Genomic DNA, 19,793 nt, shown 5'->3' on the forward strand with positions numbered 1-19,793 from the left:
TTGAATGAAGTTTGATTTATTACCCATGTGTTGCCAATTAATTTTATTTCTTCACATAAATTAATAAAAACGAGAAAGATTGGAAAAAACAATGCTTCGCACTTTTAACAAAGTGATTCCACCATGTTTTTTAATGCATTTGTCATTTTTTTTATTTTAATTGAACTTGTATTTGTTATCTTTTCATAAATAAATAAAACTGTTTTACTTTCACATTATTATTTATACATATTGAAAAATTATTTACTCCATTAAACCTATGTATTTCCTAGATTGAACGTACACAATATTAACAATAAATGTCTTAAATGGTATAAATTATACTAAATTTATTTTTTTACAGATTTTATCAACGTTATTTGTATATATAGAAATTTTATATTGACTATTGAAAAAATGCCAATCCCGGGATCGTCAAATCGTAATCCCGAAATCCCGGGATCAAGATTTGGGCTCGGGATTGGATTCACTAATCACGACTTATTTATCGACGGAAATTCTAGATTACCAACTGTTAGAGGTTTTTCTGCTTGTTCAATATGCCAATTGCTGACACGGGTTGAGTTTTTTATCCCCATACCTGTCATGCACCTTTCCATGCCCTATTATGGTACCTACGTATTTATTGTTTTTTGATTACTCTTACATTAATAGTACATCTTTGATACACATACAAGAGCACTGGTGGCACAGTGATTAATTCTCCACTCTATTATTAACATTTTAATCTATAACGAAGACTAGTAATGTATTAGGTACTAACCTGCAGTTTTCTCAGTGGATTAACAATCGCGCAATATCTTTCGGCTGATAATGCCGTCAGGGTGAACACTGATACTCCGATAGAAACATCCTTGGCACACTCCGAGAGTCTGCAGATGGCGCCTCCCCAGGGCCATGACTCTAAGGTGTAGATCATGGAGGCGAAGGGAACGCTGGTCACGATCACCAAAAGATCGGCCAGGGCCAAAGAGAAGATGTACCTGAAGCAGAAAAAATGACACACTATTAGACATTTAAATCAATCTCTTCATAATTATATTAATATTACTAGGAATTCCAAAATAAGTATCAAAATCAAATCTTGTTTTCATTACACACAAAAATACAAAGGCGTCACGTGAAGATATTTTATTAAATAAAATTAGCTATAAATTAGCATTATATTCGTCTGATTATGTTTATCAAATTATGATTCCTAATTATTTATGACTTTTATAAGTCGATACAAAAATAAAGAGTTGGTTGAATTTTGTAAAAATATTGAATTCGGAAAACTTCTTTATTCTTACAAAGTAGGTATATAAGGTTACTCCAGACCAACATACATCTGTATAATAACAGATTTAATGCAGTATTATTTAATTAATAACTCCTTTCATTCAACGAATAATTCACAAGATTTAAGAATGAAACGTTGTATCTATTGAACATTTGAAACACAAAAGCCGATAGCCAATAGTATCTCAATTTAGAAAGCGCTTCAGAGAGTATTATAAAAGCCATTAGTTAAAATTTGTCGTAATTAAGTATGGTACCTTTAGCATAGTGGTATATGTGCGTGGGCGCGAAACCCGAGAGATGCAGGTTCGATTCCTGCTCAGAAATGTTTTTAAAATTATGTATGTGCAGTATCATTTTTTTGAAACTCAGCGCATGTCAATAATTGTGCAAATATTGCTATCAAATCCACTATAGTTTGGATAGTCCATACTGTAAATGTTTCTTCGCTTTAAGCAAAACAACATTCCATAAGAGCAAGCGACGTTACTTTCGATTAAACAGTGAATAACTCTAGCCAATATCATCACTCTTGCTTGTGTAGCGTCACATTTGGCCCTCAGGACAGAGCACACGCATATTACACAGCACAGAACAGATTAATTAATTAATTCTGAGCTCCCTAGGTTATTTCACACTATACGGTCTTAACCGCACTGAAAAAATTGAACGGTAAAAATCCAAATCGGCAACAAGTTCACGTTCTTTTCACACTATACGGATTATGCACGATTTTATCCGTCATAAATTTGTGATTGAGTGTTGTCGATTTAAAACCATCTAATGTGAAAACGTGCATTAGGGCACGTCATCGGTGGCCGTCCGGGCGCCGTGAATACAGTGGTATTGGATGGCTACTATACGGCGCCGTTTCGGTTTTTAACCGTCACCATGTAATGTGAAAAGAGCTAAGGTCTTCTTCTTCATGCCACTAAAAGAATGTCGCCATTCGATTTTTGCCGTACGGTCAGAACCGTATAATGTGAAAGGAGCGGAGCGTCCGTCACGCACAAAAGTCAAAATAAACAACATTATGATTATAATCAACTAAAATCAATCTAATGTCAAAAGTGTTAACACGTATTTCACCTGGTCAGCCTACAACTAAATCCCACACTCCTTTATCAATACATTTTCATATAATGTTTTTCATCCTCCGTAGAATATAAAAAAATGTCATTTGTATAAAAGTTTATATATATATATATATATCAACGGAAATTGTACATATTATTATTATATATTGTCTGGACTAGGCTTAACTATCTACTATGTAAAAAAACTTGAGTTATAATAGACCCACGCGTAACATTACGTGGGTAATAAAAATAATAATAATAATATAATTTATATTTTTTATATAAAAACATTTTTATGGTTTTCCGCTAGGAACCTTTTTTTTGTATTTATTTCTTGCGAATCAAACTCCACAAGGATCCATAATAAATTGTGGGGCTTGTACGCCACATGTAGTGCTTTAAAGACAATTATTAATATTTATTGCGACAGGGTCCATTTTGTAGAGCCAAACTCACACTGATAAAAATAATTCATAATTGAACCCATAATCAAAGGATTTAGTTTGACACGGTAAAACTATGCAATACTTACTGTACCGCGGATTAACTTTTGAATTTGTAATACGTATCAATAATATTTTAATAAATACAAAAATGCAGTTATATATTAGATATTATGAATCAAACACAGTGGCGAATAGAACGAAAACTTAAAATTCAAAAGTAATCACTCCTACTATATGAATAAATTTAGTATGTACATATTATATGCACCAGAATAAGTTGTTGGCTGAGTGAGGGCGCCACATGCTAACATTTGAAATATTATTATCATTCAATACTTTTTATACTGCGATGAGCTTAGATCTAAATTCGAATACCGAACAATTTATATTGGTATTACGTCATATAAACAATTTGTCATATTCGTATTTTTGTTAATTTAGAAAGTGTTATTCACCTGTGGGTCTATTCTATACTTATCGAACACTAAAGTGATAAATAGTATCAAACTTAGGGTAGGTTTGTATCAAAATATTAGCACTTATTGTAACAATTACACGAAGTTGGTTTTTATTGTTGCAATAAGTGCGATATTTCAACAGCAGCAAGATAGGTGCTGTTAAAATATAGCACTTATTGCAACAATAAAAACCAACTTCGTGTAATTGTTACAATAAGTGCTAACATTTTGATACAAACCTACCCTAAGTATGATAATATTTATTACTTTATCACTTTAGCGGTCGATAAGTATAGAATAGACCCACTGAAGTGATATTTCTATTTGTTTAAAATCCCCGATGGACACAATATAAGTCAACGACTCTTCGTTGTTATAAAAATAAGGTTTTCTATATACTATAATATTTATTACAGACTAGTAATATAAGATATTATAATATTATTATATTTTTATTTATATATTTATTAAAAAAAGACACATTGAGCACATAACAAAAAAGTGATTCTAGAAAAGTACAGGTAAATCAATTTCGTAGAGAAAAAAAGCAAAAAGTAATTTTAAAGAAAAGAAATAAAATAAAAAAACAACAATAAGTTTTTAATTCAAAAATAAATAAAAATTATACAATACAATAGAATTTTAAAGTAAAAATATCTACATCTCTTGGGAATGCATTGACCAGCCGCATAGCCCTCGCTATTGGTGCCTAGTGAGCCTGACATGAGGAAACAGCTTTCACCCAAAATAGGTCATGGCTGCGACCACGCATGTAATTGACGGGTGCATAAAAATTCAAATTTTCTAGAATATCGAGATTGGAAACTATACCACGTGAGATCAAGGAAAATGCTTTAAAAGCAGAAGTGACCTACGAGCTTCAAGAGAATAAAAGGCGGGCATGCCTTGAAGAAAGTTAGTCGGAAAATACTCGTTTGAGAAACTGTCAAAAGAAAAATAATTATAATGTTTGAGGCATTCACGGTTGTTTTTTATCGTAGTATATTCTTGGGTTTTCACCGTGTCTCCTTCTTTAGTGACTGCATCAAAACCGTTTTACCGAAAATTATTGCCTGAAGAATTCTAATTTATAAAACAGTCTTCTGTAGATGGATTACAGTAGAAAATAGCTGTACATTAAATTTTCAGGTTTTTGACCGGGAAATGAATGAAATAGTTTTTGACAATGAGTCATTTATTCAATTTAGATTTTTCATTTAATGATTGTGATTGTTGTGAAAATGTAAAATTAAAAAAACTAATGTTAACAAAATGTACTTATTAAAAAGTATTATTTTTTAAAGTAGCCCCCATTGTTTATGAATTTATGATAAATAAAATATTTAACTAATATGTTCCACTAGTGCCTATGCCGGACTTAATTTTTCAATATAAATATAAATAAATTAAATACAAATTATTAAAAGAAAAAATACGAATAGCACAACGAGACACGGGATGGTATGCATTGGGCACCACGCGGCGTCTTCAGGAACCCCTGTTGCTCAAGTCATGCCAACAGCTCCGTCGCGCTGTATATCAAGTCTTGATGATAGCCAGCGACCTTGTCCTTGACCTTGGCCGGTGTTTGGTTGGCTTGAAGGGATGTCGGGCCTCATTGAAACTCTTTTGTGGTATCGGTAACACGTGACCTAACCTGGTCCAGCGTCGCATCTTCACCTTCGATGCGACGAGTAGCTGCATGGTCCGCTTTCTTATCTTCTCGTTACTTTCAAAGTCATAAAACCCACCTCGCAATTCGCAATATCTACACACCTACTTTTATATAATGTTTGAGGCTTTCACGGTTGTTTTTTATCGTAGTATATTCTTGGGTTTTCACCGTGTCTCCTTCTTCCTTCTTTACTCGACGTTTCGGGCTCGTTGCAGAGGCCATTATCAAGAGATATGTTTGATCGCACGATTGGTAAAGGAGGCCATTGAAATCCACAGAAACCCTGAAAATATCAATAGGGATGATGGATTACGGTTAAAAACGTCATGGCTTCCGGCACTATCAGCAAAATCTAATATTCGAGCCAGTATCCCCGGTCGTAATGATTGACAGATTACTCTGAGCAACGTTTGCTCTTAGATAATCGGATTCATTTTGACATTCTTAGAGCAACGTTTACATTTACATACATACACTACATTTCATCATAAAACATATCTCTTGATAATGGCCTCTGCAACGAGCCCAAAATGTTGAGTAAAGAAGGAAGAAGGAGACACGGTGAAAACCCATGAATATACTACGAGAAAAATAATTATATACAATAAAATAAAGATGTCGAAGATTTGTTTTCTGAACACGCTCCTTATATATCATAGAGAACCTTAATGGAATAGTTCGTTATAGGTATTTAGATTTTGTACGAATTTTATTAGGCTTAAAAACATTAACTCGAGCATTCACCGGGGCCTCCACTGCTTTAGTTTGTTGAAGATGGTACCTACCCACATTTCACACTGAGTAAAATTTAAATATATTATTATTCAACATTTCGAACGCCTCGATTTCTTTGAAAACACTTGAGTAAGTGAATTATAAACAATGGAAACTTTATTTAAAATTTGGAATTCTTTCAGGACCATTGAGAGTAGGCAAGAAAATTGACAAATCCATGTCTGCTAATTTACATTTTTTAATTTAAAAGAATTTTATAAAAAAATTTGAGCATATTAGAATGTTAATATTTTTTGTTTTATAATTTTATTTAAATATAATCGTGAGTATCGATCAGCTTTATGGCCCGGGAATTCACATCACGAATGGTGTCACTATACTGTTAGTGACTACACAAACATCTCGCTATACGAATTGTATCTAATGAATAATGACATTAATCAATGTGGATTTTTACGACTGCGGAATAAAAGCAAATTCGTATGTTTAATTATTTTATTGTGGATGTATTGCACTACATTGCCTAACGACTCATGACATCTTACAAAGATTTCGAGCAATCGTATTTTAAGCTTCGACAACGGATCATCACATAAAAATAGAACTTTGGCAGTAGACCAGGTGGTGTAGATACGTGCAGATAAAGGCAGCGGTAGTGTGTATTATGGATGTGGATGTTTATTTATCTTGGTGCAGTAGTACAGCGAGTTGTAAAATGGTCAGAGTAAGATAGTCGAGTGAACAAAGGTTTGGTGATATTAATGAACTGAGAGACTTGATTCAAGTGGAGTGATGGTTTACTACGTCGAGCGAAGGATTCGTGACGATAGTAGTGTATCGCGTGACGGACTCGATGAGTTGAGTGAGAATTCTTGCATTGTCCATCCAATGTATACAAATGCAGTACATATATTACAAGAGATATTATCGTAATTAACAAATCAAAACATACCCTACTGATCCAGTTACGGTTGAGGAAATGCAAACCCATATTATCGCTCTATTGTTTTATTTTGACAACAAAATATACGTCATATTAAAGTAATATGTCACTCATTTAATGCTGAGTGGTATGATTGCTTCAGAGCTTTTTCCATATTAAATTTTGTAGGATAGTTCTTTGAAGCATTCTTTTTGTATATGTGTATAAATGTATACGTATTTTTTTTCAACATTAGTTTTCTTCTTATCGTACCATTCTTTGGCGGAGATCGGCCACCATTAGGTGGGCAATCTTTGAACGAAGCACTACGAAACCCGTCGCGCGGTCTACTTCGATTAAAGTACGTGAAATTTTTAGTTGTAAGGCTATACTTCAGCTGGGGCACGGTGTAAAACGATCGATTGCCAGCGAGTCCGACATTTCGTCGCACCTATAGTTAAAAATTATTTGCCGTTTCACTAAAGTATGCTCTTAAAAGAAATATTGTGCAGAAAGCCTGTGTGTTTCTGTTAGTTTTACTGCAACCAATGAAACCACTTTACTACTACTATTTTACTGTAATTTAGCCTCGTTACATGTTTTAGTGTTTTTGTACAAAGTAGTCAATATTATGAAAGCTCTACCGTAAAATTTGGGGTTTTCCAGGAACTTTAGATAGACATAAAAAATAAAATTTGCACTGACAACAAAAAATGCTTGCACACATTTCAAACATGATTATATCGTTACAAACAGTTGTATGTATACTTAATGATATATTCTGGATGAGTTTACTTTAAATTAGAAAATTACAGTCTCCCGAATATATGCATAGACGCTCGAGGCGATCAAACTTTATCAGCGTTTCTATCAAGCTAAATTATGTATGGGCTTATCTTGTATTTTAGGCTGCATAGAAATAGGACCCAAGTTATATTATCATACTATATTATCAGTATCTTGGTAATATGCCCGAGTATACCGCATACATCAATCTGTGGCTAATACTTTGCCTATAGTTAGAACATGGAATGTGTTTTCAAAGATATCAAACTGTTGGGTTAGCATTGTGCAGTATTTGAAATCCAATTCACATTTTAGATACTTCAATAGGGACCGAGTTTATAGGAAGTCGGAAGATATATTCAAGGGTTCAAGGGGGGGGGGAGGTTTCAGGTCCGGACCTTCCCCTAGGAATAAAAAAATACAAATTATTTAGGTGAATAAATAATAATTCTACGTCAGGACGTCATAACTAAGGATCATGACCGAGATGATTTGACTTTCGAACAGCCTTCTCAAAGTGTTTACTCTACACTCCACTTGGCATTATATGGCGCCCATGACCGGTGGCATTGGAATACCCGTGGCATTTATAAATTATGTTTACTTTAATATTTTGACACGGCATGTCTAAAAGACAAGACAGCGCAGACGACACAAGTGGTCACTGACTGTCCTAGTAATTTGTAACCGATAGACCACGCTTATTAGATGACCGCTTATGGATGCTACGAGCACCCATAGTTATAGCTGCAGGCCAGGTGTTCATTGCTAGGCTCAGAGTTCGGAGTGTCTGGGTTTGGGGTAAGTACATGTATACCTGGAAAAGTGCGAAGGTCCACTGGGTAAATACGGAACTCAATAGCAACTGAAAGATTTTGTTAATCCCGCCCCCTCCCGCTGCCTTAAAAAAATCGATATAACATTATTATGAAGGATTTTGCGAAATGGACTTTTCTACGTGCACGCCTGGATAATATACTACATCACCATTATAATATCGTAAAAATGAAATAATTAAATTTTATTAATCACAAACCACTCTAATTGTTTTATAAGAGACCAATAAAATCAGTCAATTTTCACTCACAGTAAAATCTTTACTTGCAGAAAAATGTATAGATTTAGTTTTATATCGTTCAATATGTCAACAACGCGAATTTTTTCACTCACTGAGCATTTTACACAATATTATATAATATATTGAATTGTTTAAAAGGAATAATTATATGTAAGTATATAAAAATACAATGATTTAAAACAATAATTCCATTCTTCTTCTTATTGTGCCATCCCCTAGCGGAGGTCGGCCACCATCAAGGCGATCTTATTTTTGTCGTCTGCTACCCGGAACAGTTCAGTGGAGCTGCACTCGTACCAATCACGGAGGTTCTTAAGCCATGAAATGCGGCGCCGTCCACTGCTACGCTTCCCATTGATTTATTAACATCCATAATTTCATTAACAATTAGTTAATAAAAGCGTTAGTTTGAATATGGGTGGCATTTACATTTATTTTGCTGAATAAGAACTTACAACCTTAGATCTACCTAACTATTTGCATATTATTGCGGTATGAATTAATTTACATATATGTGAAACCATAAAGAACAACTCATCTAAAACATGTGACGTATTTCATAATATTTAAATAAATATTGAACTTAATATTTTATAATATTTATTTTTAATATGAGCTTTCATAGAGTATATTATTTGGCTACCATAATATAAGCTTAATATACCATTTCAATCAATTAGGCAGATAATATATATTATGTATATTTATTTATACGTCAAAAGAGATCATCTCGTTATTCACGTGTATTGATTCAAAGCTTTTATTTGATTGAATAAGCCAAGCCTCCTTTGATATTATTAAAAAACGTCTAAATTTAAAAACTTAGGGGTTTTCGCCTCTAAAATTACAGTAGATACTTCTATTTTATGAATTATTATGATACATATTATATTTGCATAATATAATAGCATGTTCCCACTTCTCTTTTATAACAATAAAAATTCTTTACAAAAATATACCTATAGGTTATTGAATCATCTCTGAACGTCTTTACTACTTTTAATCTAACTATTTGTATTATTTAGAAGTTTAAATGGATTGTGCTGATTGCATTTTTCTAAACCAACTACATTAAAAAAGAATGCCACATATTTATAGAACACACATAAACACTGCCGAGAAAATATGTAACCAATAGAAAACATCTTATTTTTAAAAATACGATACCCAGCAGAAATCGGGCCTGCGTCTTTTGGGTTTCGCGCCCACGCACATTGACCACGATGCTATTGGTATCCTATCCAACTGCGACAAATTTTAACTTATGGTTCCTACAATACTCTCTGAAGCTCTTTTCGAATTGAGTTACTATTGGCGATCAGCTTTTGTATTTTAAATCTTAGTATTGTAACGCGATGAACTCGTCACCTAAAGAAACCATAAATATACTTTCTTAACTGGCAACACCAAACTCATGCTGGCTGCAAATAATCAACGGCCGGAGCAGACAAGGTGGGGGGGACGTAGCGGCGGGGGCGAGAACACAAGTGCGTGGGAGGCAACTAGCTTCTTCTGGTTCAAAACGTTCTACCGGGCGGACGCGCTCGTGCCGCGCAACGCGGTCGTGTTAGGAGCACACGCTTCAACAATGGATGGCATATTTCCATACCCGTGTCGAAGGGTAAAGTGTTGGTGTCATCTTCACCCGGGAATACACCCCTTGGACTTGGGAATGGAAGGACGTTAAGGAGGGCTCGATGCATGTAAATATGTAATTATAAATTGTGTCTAGGTTAGTGCCATTTGCTGGTGACGGAGACGCTCCTGTGAGGGCCTCTGTCCCAACTTTTTTATAATCTTTCCGCTATTTAGTCTTTTTAATATGTTACATTGTCGCCTCCAACGCGATTTGGACGGTGAAGTTGGTTTCATGTTTCCGGTGCCTTGCGAGAGTTTTTGTCACCAGCATTCAATCATATTATATGTTATACTTGTATGTATTTCTTCCGTAGTGCATTTTGTCTAGTTAGCCGAGCGGTTCTGGAATGTTCTATAATCACGGAACATTTGTGGTTGGGTATACCAGAAGTGAGCGACTGCGCGCATTCTTGAAAAAGATGCGGGGACTTCTAGTTGAACATTCACAATAGCAGGACGCACATTACTTGCGCTCTGCCATAGTAACTTAGTTAACTTTACTCAGTTTTAGTATTGATAATAGTAACATTAGTGTGGTTTTGAAAACGTTTCTGCGTTGTGGAAATTAATTTTTATTTATTTGATACTATCAAATAAATGACGACACGTTGTCGGCTGTGAACTAGTGTGAAGTTTTTGAGGGAGCATATCCGCTTTCTACCCGCATGGATGGTTGGTTAGAATCCAACATCCGCCTCACATCCACGTTTATCTGTGCAATCCATGCACACTTATAACTTTTGCGTTAATCATTTAACGCGCTTTTGTATAATTAACATGTTGTGCCTTCCAATATACTGTTATAGAATTTATTGAAAAGCACATGTTCGTGGATATCAATCATCATAATCAAGTCAGGAAACTTGAGACTAATGGTGAAAGACGACGGAGAGGACGTTTTTATTTTCATTCCCTGCCACACACCCAGGAGGCACTCTAGGATTTTTCACGTTGGAGGAACGTGAAGTCGCTTCTGAAGGATGTTGGATAAGACGTAGAAGTCACGTGGCCTTCCAGTTCACGACGATGTTCGACGTTCTCAATCAAAGCTAAGTCTTCCTGCAATTACTTAAATGAATTCTCGTCTATAAAAAGATTAGCTTGAATGAAAACTTACAAGATAGTCAGACTATTGTTTCCATTTGGTCACATAGCATATCTTGTGCGTCCTCAGATTAATGGTAAAATTTATTTTTTGGTTCGATCCAAATAAAAATTTCAGTGGAAATCGTAATTCCGTAACAACTTTTTGTTACAAAATTCACGAGCGCTCACCTCTTGCCAAAACAAGGCAAAATCAACATCGACTCGCGAAGGAATGTTTTTTTTCTTTTCACAGAACTTCACAGCGCCGTGCCGTAATTAATTTCGAGTGTTTTAATATTTGTAGTGCGGGTCATTCCAGAATATTCGGTTAAGAATTGTGTGATGTCATTGTAGTTACGTCATGCTATGTTTAGTCATAGGTAGGATTAGAATAATTTTACAATGAAATTATTTCAGGATAATTATTATTGTATTTCTCTGTAAATTGTGTGCCAGTTTGTTTACACAGTTTCGATCAGTGTATAGGTCGGTGGTTGTTCGTTGTGGCTTGGTGCATTTACGTTTTAGTATAGCAACAAATAATACTCATATCCCGTAAAAAGATATGTGATAGCTAGTACACAGCTAGCAATTAAATTATGGTATGGATGTAGACATCCGCGTCATCTTTCATTTAGTATAAGATTACTCGTTTAGTCGTATTTCGCCTTCTCAAGATGGTTTGGTCGAACGTTAACAACGTTGCAATTGGCATCAGGGAAAGCTGCAAGGCGAACACCCTGAGGTCAGCGCTAGAAGCCAGGGGTATTCAACCCAGTAAAAAGCTCTCGCAAATGCAGGAGCAGGCGGAGATATGGAATAGTAAGCTATGTCCCGGACCGCTTGAGGAAAAAGCTGAGGATTTCGAATCACTCTCGTCATTTTCTCAAATAGTAGAAATAAAACCTGCTATTAATTACAAAGTGCTAAATTCAATGCACATTAAATATGACGGTTCTACACCAGTTCACGACTTTGTCATAAGAGTCGAGGACATTATGAGAAATCGTGGGCTATCATTCACTACAATGATGGTGTACTTTTCAGAGATATTACAGGGTAGAGCTTTGGGTTGGTTCCGCTTGGTGGAAAGCGAAGTAAATACATGGCAGGAGTTAAAATCAGCTTTGTATTTACAATTCGAAGGGCCGACGGTCGGCGCCGCATTGGTAGAGAGTATGTTAATTAAAAGGCAAAAAGAGCAGGAACCAGCCTGCGATTTCATACTTGATATGAGATTGCTAGCGGGTAGATTGAGACCTGCATACTCTGTTAGTGATTTAATGGAAATAATTACGAGCAGAATGGTAGAACGCATTCGCACAGGTGTCAGCCTGCAAAAGCCCAAGACGTTCACTGAGTTAGTAAAAGTTTGTAGCGACATTGAGAGATCAAAGTTGGCTCCAATCTCTTTCATTTCGACCAACCCTTCAGAACGCGAAGTTACGGCAATACACGCTCATCCTTCGACTTCGGTTAATGATAAGATCAGAATTAGTTCTGACCGGTTTCAGAAACATAAGCATAACGCACGTCACTGTAAACCGCTCAGCAAATCGCGCAACAATTCCAGTTGCAACGAGCATGCCGCGTGTTGCAGTGACACGCATTCACCGAAGTCAGTGAGAATTGGTAGTGATGACAAACAGTCTATCAGGAGCCAGCACGCATGCACTTCCAGCAAGCACAGCGGCTCGTCAAAAAACGAGTAGCCATCCATTCTCTCAGACCGTCCAAACAAGTACGTAAAAGAGAGTGGATAGATATAGTTAACTATACAAAATATTTTTTTAGGAACGATAAGTTAGTCGCTCCTATTTGCAAAAAAGAGTATGTGGATGAGAGACCTTTTTTGAAGTTTTGGTTAGGAGGTATTGGGGCACGGGGTCTATTAGATTCCGGTGCCTCTCTTTCCTGCTTAAGTAAGGATGCTGCCGCCACCTTGCTCGAGAAAGGATTTAAGTTATACAAGTCTAGAATTTCGATTGAATCAGTGGATGGTACAGTCCAGCCCGCATTCGGCGCTTTAAAAATACCAGTTAAAGTAGGCCACGAAACGAAAACTGTATACTTTACCGTAATACCTAACCTCCAACCCGATGTCATTCTGGGCATCGACTTTTGGAAGTTGTTCAACATAGCACCAGAAATAGTCTATCTTAACAAGAATCGTAATCATGACTCGTTTAAAATAAATTCTATCACATCAAAAAATTCAACTAACTTTTCAAAAGTAGAACACAGTCAGCTAGCCTCGGTTAAAGAAAAATTTGAGTCGATTTCCTTCGAACGTTGTGGCTTGGGGAGGACCCACTTGATTCAGCACCGCATTGTAACCAATGGGGGCCCAATCAAACAACGCTATTATCCGCTTTCCCCTGCAAAACAGGCTACTTTAGAGAATGAGCTAGACGATATGCTTAAGCTTGGAGTAGTCAGGAGATCACGTTCCGCGTGGAGCAATCCGATCTTAATCGTGCCAAAAAAAGATGGCACCGGGAGATTTTGTTTGGATTCGCGCAAACTGAACGCGATCACAGTCCCAGACAGTTATCCGTTGCCTTATATTTCGCAGATATTAGATAATTTAAGAGACGCAAGATTTATTTCATCAATAGACTTGTCGAAAGCCTTTTGGCAGATTCCTCTAACGGAGGACTCTTGCGAAAAGACGGCTTTTGTGGTTCCGCGCAGAGGTTTGTTCGAATTTGTCGTCATGCCGTTTGGCACCAAAAACTCGAGCGCGGAGTTACAAAGATTGTCTGACAGTTTGTTCGGCCCGGAATTCGAGGCCAAGGTTTTCTGTTATATTGACGACGTGATAGTGATATCTGAAGACTTTGATAGCCACATGAAGTTACTAGATCGCGTTTTTGAAAAGTTTAAACAATCAGGCATGACTATAAATTTCTCTAAATCAGAATTTTGCAGAAAAGAACTAAAATACCTAGGTTATGTAGTAAATGAGGAGGGATTACACTGTGATCCAGTGAAACTTGACAACGTCAGGAACTTTCCCGTTCCCAAGAATTCTCGGGACGTGAAATCGTTTCTAGGACTGTGTTCATATTATAGGAGGTTTATAGACAACTTTGCCAAGGTAGCGAGTCCTTTGACAGGCTTGACAAGTGTGCGCAAGGGAGCTTCCGCGTTCACTTGGTCAGATGAGGCTCAGGCGTCGTTTGAGGCACTCAAACTCGCACTGACCTCAGCCCCAGTCTTGGCATGTCCTGATTTCGCTAGTCCGTTCACTTTACATTGTGATGCTTCTAACCTAGGGCTAGGATCGGTCCTCACGCAGGAATTTTCTGATGGCGAGCACCCGATTGCATTTTACTCTCGCACCTTAACAAAGCCTCAACGCAACTACACAACCACTGAACTAGAACTACTAGCTATTTTAGACAGTATATTTCATTTTAGGAGATACCTAGAAGGAAATAAGTTTACGGTAATCACTGACCACGCTAGTTTAAAATGGTTAACGACGCTCGAAAGCCCACAGGGTAGGCTCGCTCGCTGGGCAGCGAGACTTTCACAATATGACTTCTCAATAAAACATCGTCCAGGAAGGCTTAACACCGTCCCTGATGTATTATCAAGAAATCCAGTCGTAATTTCATCTGTTAGTGCTAGCAACACTGCAGACCCACCGGACCTTTGGTTCGAGAACTTAGTCAATAACGTGAAGTCTCACCCAGAAAAATTCCCGAGATTCAAATTTGAGGGAGATAAACTACTCAGGTTCAAGGCAGGAGATCTGCCCCTTGATGACTCTAATTGGAAAGAGTGCGTCAAGGGCGCGGATAGAACAAAACTGATCTCTGAAGTTTCATAGTGGAAACGCTTCTGTGCATTTTGGCACATTCAAAACTTTCAAGCGCATTTCCTCACTGTTCTATTGGCCAGGGATTTACAGAGATATTAAATTATTCATTAAGAGTTGTGCTATATGCAAAGCATATAAACACACAACTAGTGCACCGGCGGGACTTATGTCGAATCCGAAGGAAGTCGACCGCCCGATGCAATCGTTGTCGATTGATTTGATAGGGCCTCTACCAAAATCAAAGGAGGGATACATGCATATTCTTTCAGTTGTCGACGTCTTTTCTAAATAGGTGTGGTTACACCCACTTAGAAAAGCCACAGCAACACCTATCATAAAATTCATTGAACAGGAGATCTTTCTTAAACATGGAGTACCTAACAGTATTCTATCGGACAATGGGCGTCAATTCATATCCAAGGAATTCAAGGCGTTCACTAAAAAGTATTCTATTCCCAAATTGTTCCTTAATGCGGTGTACTCTCCGCAAAGCAACACAGTTGAGAGATATAACCAGACAGTGGGTACCTCACTGGCAATCCTCGTAGGAAAGGATCAGAGACTCTGGTTGCAATATCTTCAAAGCGTGCAGACTGCGATAAACGCATCTGTAAACTTAGCAACCAAGTACTCCCCCTTTTTCCTCATGCATGGTCGAGAGATAATCTTGGATGGTCGTTTTCATCTTCCAAAAGACTATCTCAAGGCCAAAGACTCAGTTCTCCCCGCGGCAGCAGACTGTGCGCAGTATGTTGATCGCATACAGAACTTGCCGTTCGTCTTCGAAATCGTCCAAGCTCAGCTTTTGGAAAATTTTCAATCGAACGCCAGAAGGGATAATCTCAGAAGGAAAGATACTGAACTCATCGTAGGTCAGAGGGTCTGGAGGAGGAACTTCAAACTCTCAGATGCTGCAAATTATTTCAGTACCAAGCTCGCGCAACGGTACGTGGAAAATATAGTTTTAACTAAGATCTCTCCGTTGGTTTATGAATTAGGTGATCTGAATGGTAAGCCGTTAGGTCGATTTCACATAAAGGACATCGCCAAATATTAGTTAGTAATTGTCTCGTCCAACATCATCGTTAGATATATTACTTCATATTGTGCCTTGTCATATACACAAGCCTAGTATATTTTGACATAAGTCTTTTAACATAAGATTTTGTCGCTAAGTTAAGTACAGTGAAACCTTGGTCCAACTACATTGACCATTGCGTTCACACGGAGAATAGCGGTTGTTGGCGTTGGAAGGAATTCGATAGGTGAGCAAACTTTCGCTCAAGTGAGGTTGCGGAGTTGTGTGAGATTTCGATGAAAACGGAAATCTCACTAAACGCAGTTTTCATTTTTCATCTTTTGCTCCATGGTCACTATCACATTCCAAGGCAAGTAATGTGTTGAAGGGGTGTATTACTGCTCTCTGTTTGCTGCAGAGGAACAGTCTCATATATACAACTTGGGGTTTCGACTTGCGTCACTTTGTGCCTGCCTACGGTGTGCGCGAACATCACCAAAGTCACAGTGCGCAATTCAATCTCTTTCTTCTTACTTACGTAACTCGGGTCAATTCACCATGGATCGATTTAACATTTATGGTAATTGACAATGCGAGTCCCAAGTCCAATACTTCTCATTCAAGTTGACACTCGTCGCGAAACACAATGTTCAGGAGGTGCAATTAATGATTACACACTCCCGTTAACTTGTCGCTGACTTTGTCCACTCGTCTTCTCGAGCCAGTCAAGTGTGCTAAAAGCAGACAGCCAGCAGCACAACTGGTGAGACCTTACATAAACAAGCATCGATTTGGTCTTCATTGTTTCAAAAAGACTTGTCTATTCCTCATTTCTAGCGTAACACAGATTTCACATGCAGGAAGCATGAAAATCTAGTAGGGTCACTAGGTACATCACTACTAACCACTAACAAATGCAAATTTGCACGTCGTTTCAGTGCAAGTAGTCCTTAATAATATTTCCAAGCGCACATCAAGTGTTGCTAGGATATTATTCCACCTACTGAGAGAATCTTCTTGATGTCTCAAAGTCTGTATTAATTTTACTTACATGTTTATTTACTTAAGTTTTTGTGTGTGTTGTCCCATAGGCATAAACATCCATAAATTAAGTAAAGTGCGTTTTGATCGCACCATTGTAAGTAACATACTAACGGAACCGTTATCGTGTTATAACACATAAGGTCTCCATGTTAGCCGTCTGTGCATTTTCACGGGCACTTCACATGGTAGGTGGATGTGAACCCCTTTTCTACAGTCTATCTTCTTCCCTGACATGTCATATGTGTCTAGTTTGACCACCCCGTTCCTTGCAGAGTTCTGTGGTTGCACTCCCAACTGCCTCGAATCACCTATGATTCCCAGACAACGGACGTCGCTCTGCGTCTAATCCTGGAAAATTGCATTTGTTCAAGTAGCCTTGTAAGCTCCAAGCAATGTATATCCGTGCCCACGAACTCCAAGAGAGGACATTCATGCTCTTCTTCGTCATTTGGCGAAAGGGGTGATGGTCATACCACAGATTCCTCTGTGTTTGACACATGCTATATGTACACATCTAGCGGTCTTTGTTTACATACTGTATTGTCACTTCAATATAAGTATAGTGAACGAAGTACTCGTACGATCATATTGCACAGCGATAGCATATAACCTATCCTTCGCACTAAGTACACATGTCTGTACCGAATTCGAACAACAGTTTCCTCTGCGTTCGACACAAGCTGGATGGTAACATCAAGCGCCTTCTATGTACTGTGTTGTCATTTCGATAATAAGTATAGTTAAATAAGTGTTCAAACTTTCATGTTTTACATGATAGCACCAAAGCTGTCTCGTCTCTTGGAACATCAGTAAAGGAATGACACGAATGGTTGTCTTGCAACTTACAAAGTTATGTACCCCTCCAAGGTACACGGCATTCATTATGTTTCACTGAGAGACACCCGCAATATGGCGTTCTGCATCGTATCGATGAAGGATCTACCTTACCGGGATTTAGTTATTATTAAATAGGGTAACATGTGCCGTCCCCTTAGTATTTAACAATATAATTTAAATTTACTATAATTTAGCATTTAACAATGTAGTTAAAATGCAACTGCGAACGTACCATCATCACCTGGTCATGGTACGTACAAAAATAATGTAGCGGTCTGTGCCACACAAACTATGGTTAAAATCCATATTTATGTCTTAACAAGTACACTTGAATCACAAAATGATCATACTTGCTAGTAATTTATAAGCAAAATGTAAATTCTTTCAATATGGGAAGAGCACAAATATGTCTGTTCAAAGACATCCATACCTGATGGGAATACCATGGAAAAACTGTACTCACTATGTGAAAATTATTGTGCGGTATGCACGATGAAAATGTATAAGATTCTATTTTTTATAAAAAATGAATTCTCATATTATTGTTAAGAAATACTATAGTTGCGTTTCTACGTAACAAGATAAGCTTAACTAATGTAAGAAATGTTGTTTGTTTTGCATACAAAAGTTTGTTATCAATTTCAGAATTGCTGTATTCAACATAATGTTACATCTGGACGATGATTTCGTGTGCTAGCAGTAACGTAGAGATCCACAGGGGATAGACAGCAAGTAATGAGCACCATTGCGGCCATGAAATACGCTTGAACTCCTGCTGGTCTGAGACGTGCTGCGTAACAGCCTGTGCTGTGAATACCAGATGAAAGTTAAGTTGACCTCTTTGTAATGTTTCCCAACTATTGTAAACGTAGAGCTTGCATGTAAGTCATGCATATGGAATTTACGACACAACTCCGTAGAAAGAGTGTGTCTCTTCCAACAATGTAACCTTGATGTTGCGAACACGCAACGAGATCTGTACCAGAGATGTACACCCGATCTCACGATACAGATGAAATCGCTATGAAGGACACTAAGATGTTGTAAACTTGTAAATATAGCTTAATTAAAGCATTTAGTATAAGAGCTTGGCAGCTGTGAGAAAAACAACTGAGAGGTCTAGTCTCACTTGCTCTGTTTGTTTGGTCAATTCTCTAATTACACACCGGACTCTGTGTTGTGAGTCGTGTAATTGGGAGAGGGTCAATCCAGCTGGGAAAAGCAGTGTGTCCTGGCGCTGTGATATGACTGTTGATAGGAAGGTACTGGAAAAGTCCATTCTATCAAATTTTTAGGGTGCGCGACCAAGCAAACTCAAGTGGGGACCTCAAGAACCAACTCTTAATAGCTTAGTAATTCATATTGTCTAATACATATGAACGCTTGTGGTTACTTATTCCGCATAAGCTGGAAGCATTTAGAATTAATAATTTTCGGAAAAAACGACTCGGCATAAAGACCGGTCAACAAGATGTGTGACTCAACACGTCACAAAATTTAACTTTATAGGCAAATGCAGATTTGGAGATGAGCCGTGGTGTGGTGGATCTGGCTAATCGCTGAGTAAATTCCCTACAGCTTCATGTTGCCCTTGGACATCTGTCACCTTGGCGCACTAGAGTAAGATCACTATAGTTTTAAGCAGCGACAAGGGGGCATATGCCTTAAAGGGACATGAGCAACTCTCAGATTGTCTGTTGTGGTCTGGTGGGAACCAGAGTGGAGTAGAATATAAACTAGATTATAAGCACACACCACACACAAGGATAGAGTACTGATGAAGATAGAGCTCTGGTTTTTATCAACACCACGGCTAGACAACGCTGATCGAAGTTTATAGGTTATAGATTCATGATAGATATAAACTTCTGCGCGCCCAAA

General features: G+C 37.5%; 1 protein-coding gene across 1 annotated transcript in view; it reads right to left on the bottom strand.

Moving 5' to 3' along the window:
• LOC147068564 (neuropeptide CCHamide-2 receptor-like) overlaps positions 1-19,793 on the bottom strand; it is a 250,218-nt gene that overhangs the window by 165,634 nt on the left and 64,791 nt on the right. Inside the window, exon 2 of the mRNA XM_085953002.1 lies at positions 764-983. Coding sequence (XP_085809128.1) covers positions 764-983 — 220 coding nt within the window. The remainder of the gene's footprint in view (positions 1-763; positions 984-19,793) is intronic.

Source organism: Rhyacophila brunnea, unplaced genomic scaffold (assembly GCF_057557595.1).
Source record: "Rhyacophila brunnea isolate RB1 unplaced genomic scaffold, BYU_Rbru_1.0 scaffold_3, whole genome shotgun sequence".
Taxonomy (NCBI): domain Eukaryota; kingdom Metazoa; phylum Arthropoda; class Insecta; order Trichoptera; family Rhyacophilidae; genus Rhyacophila; species Rhyacophila brunnea.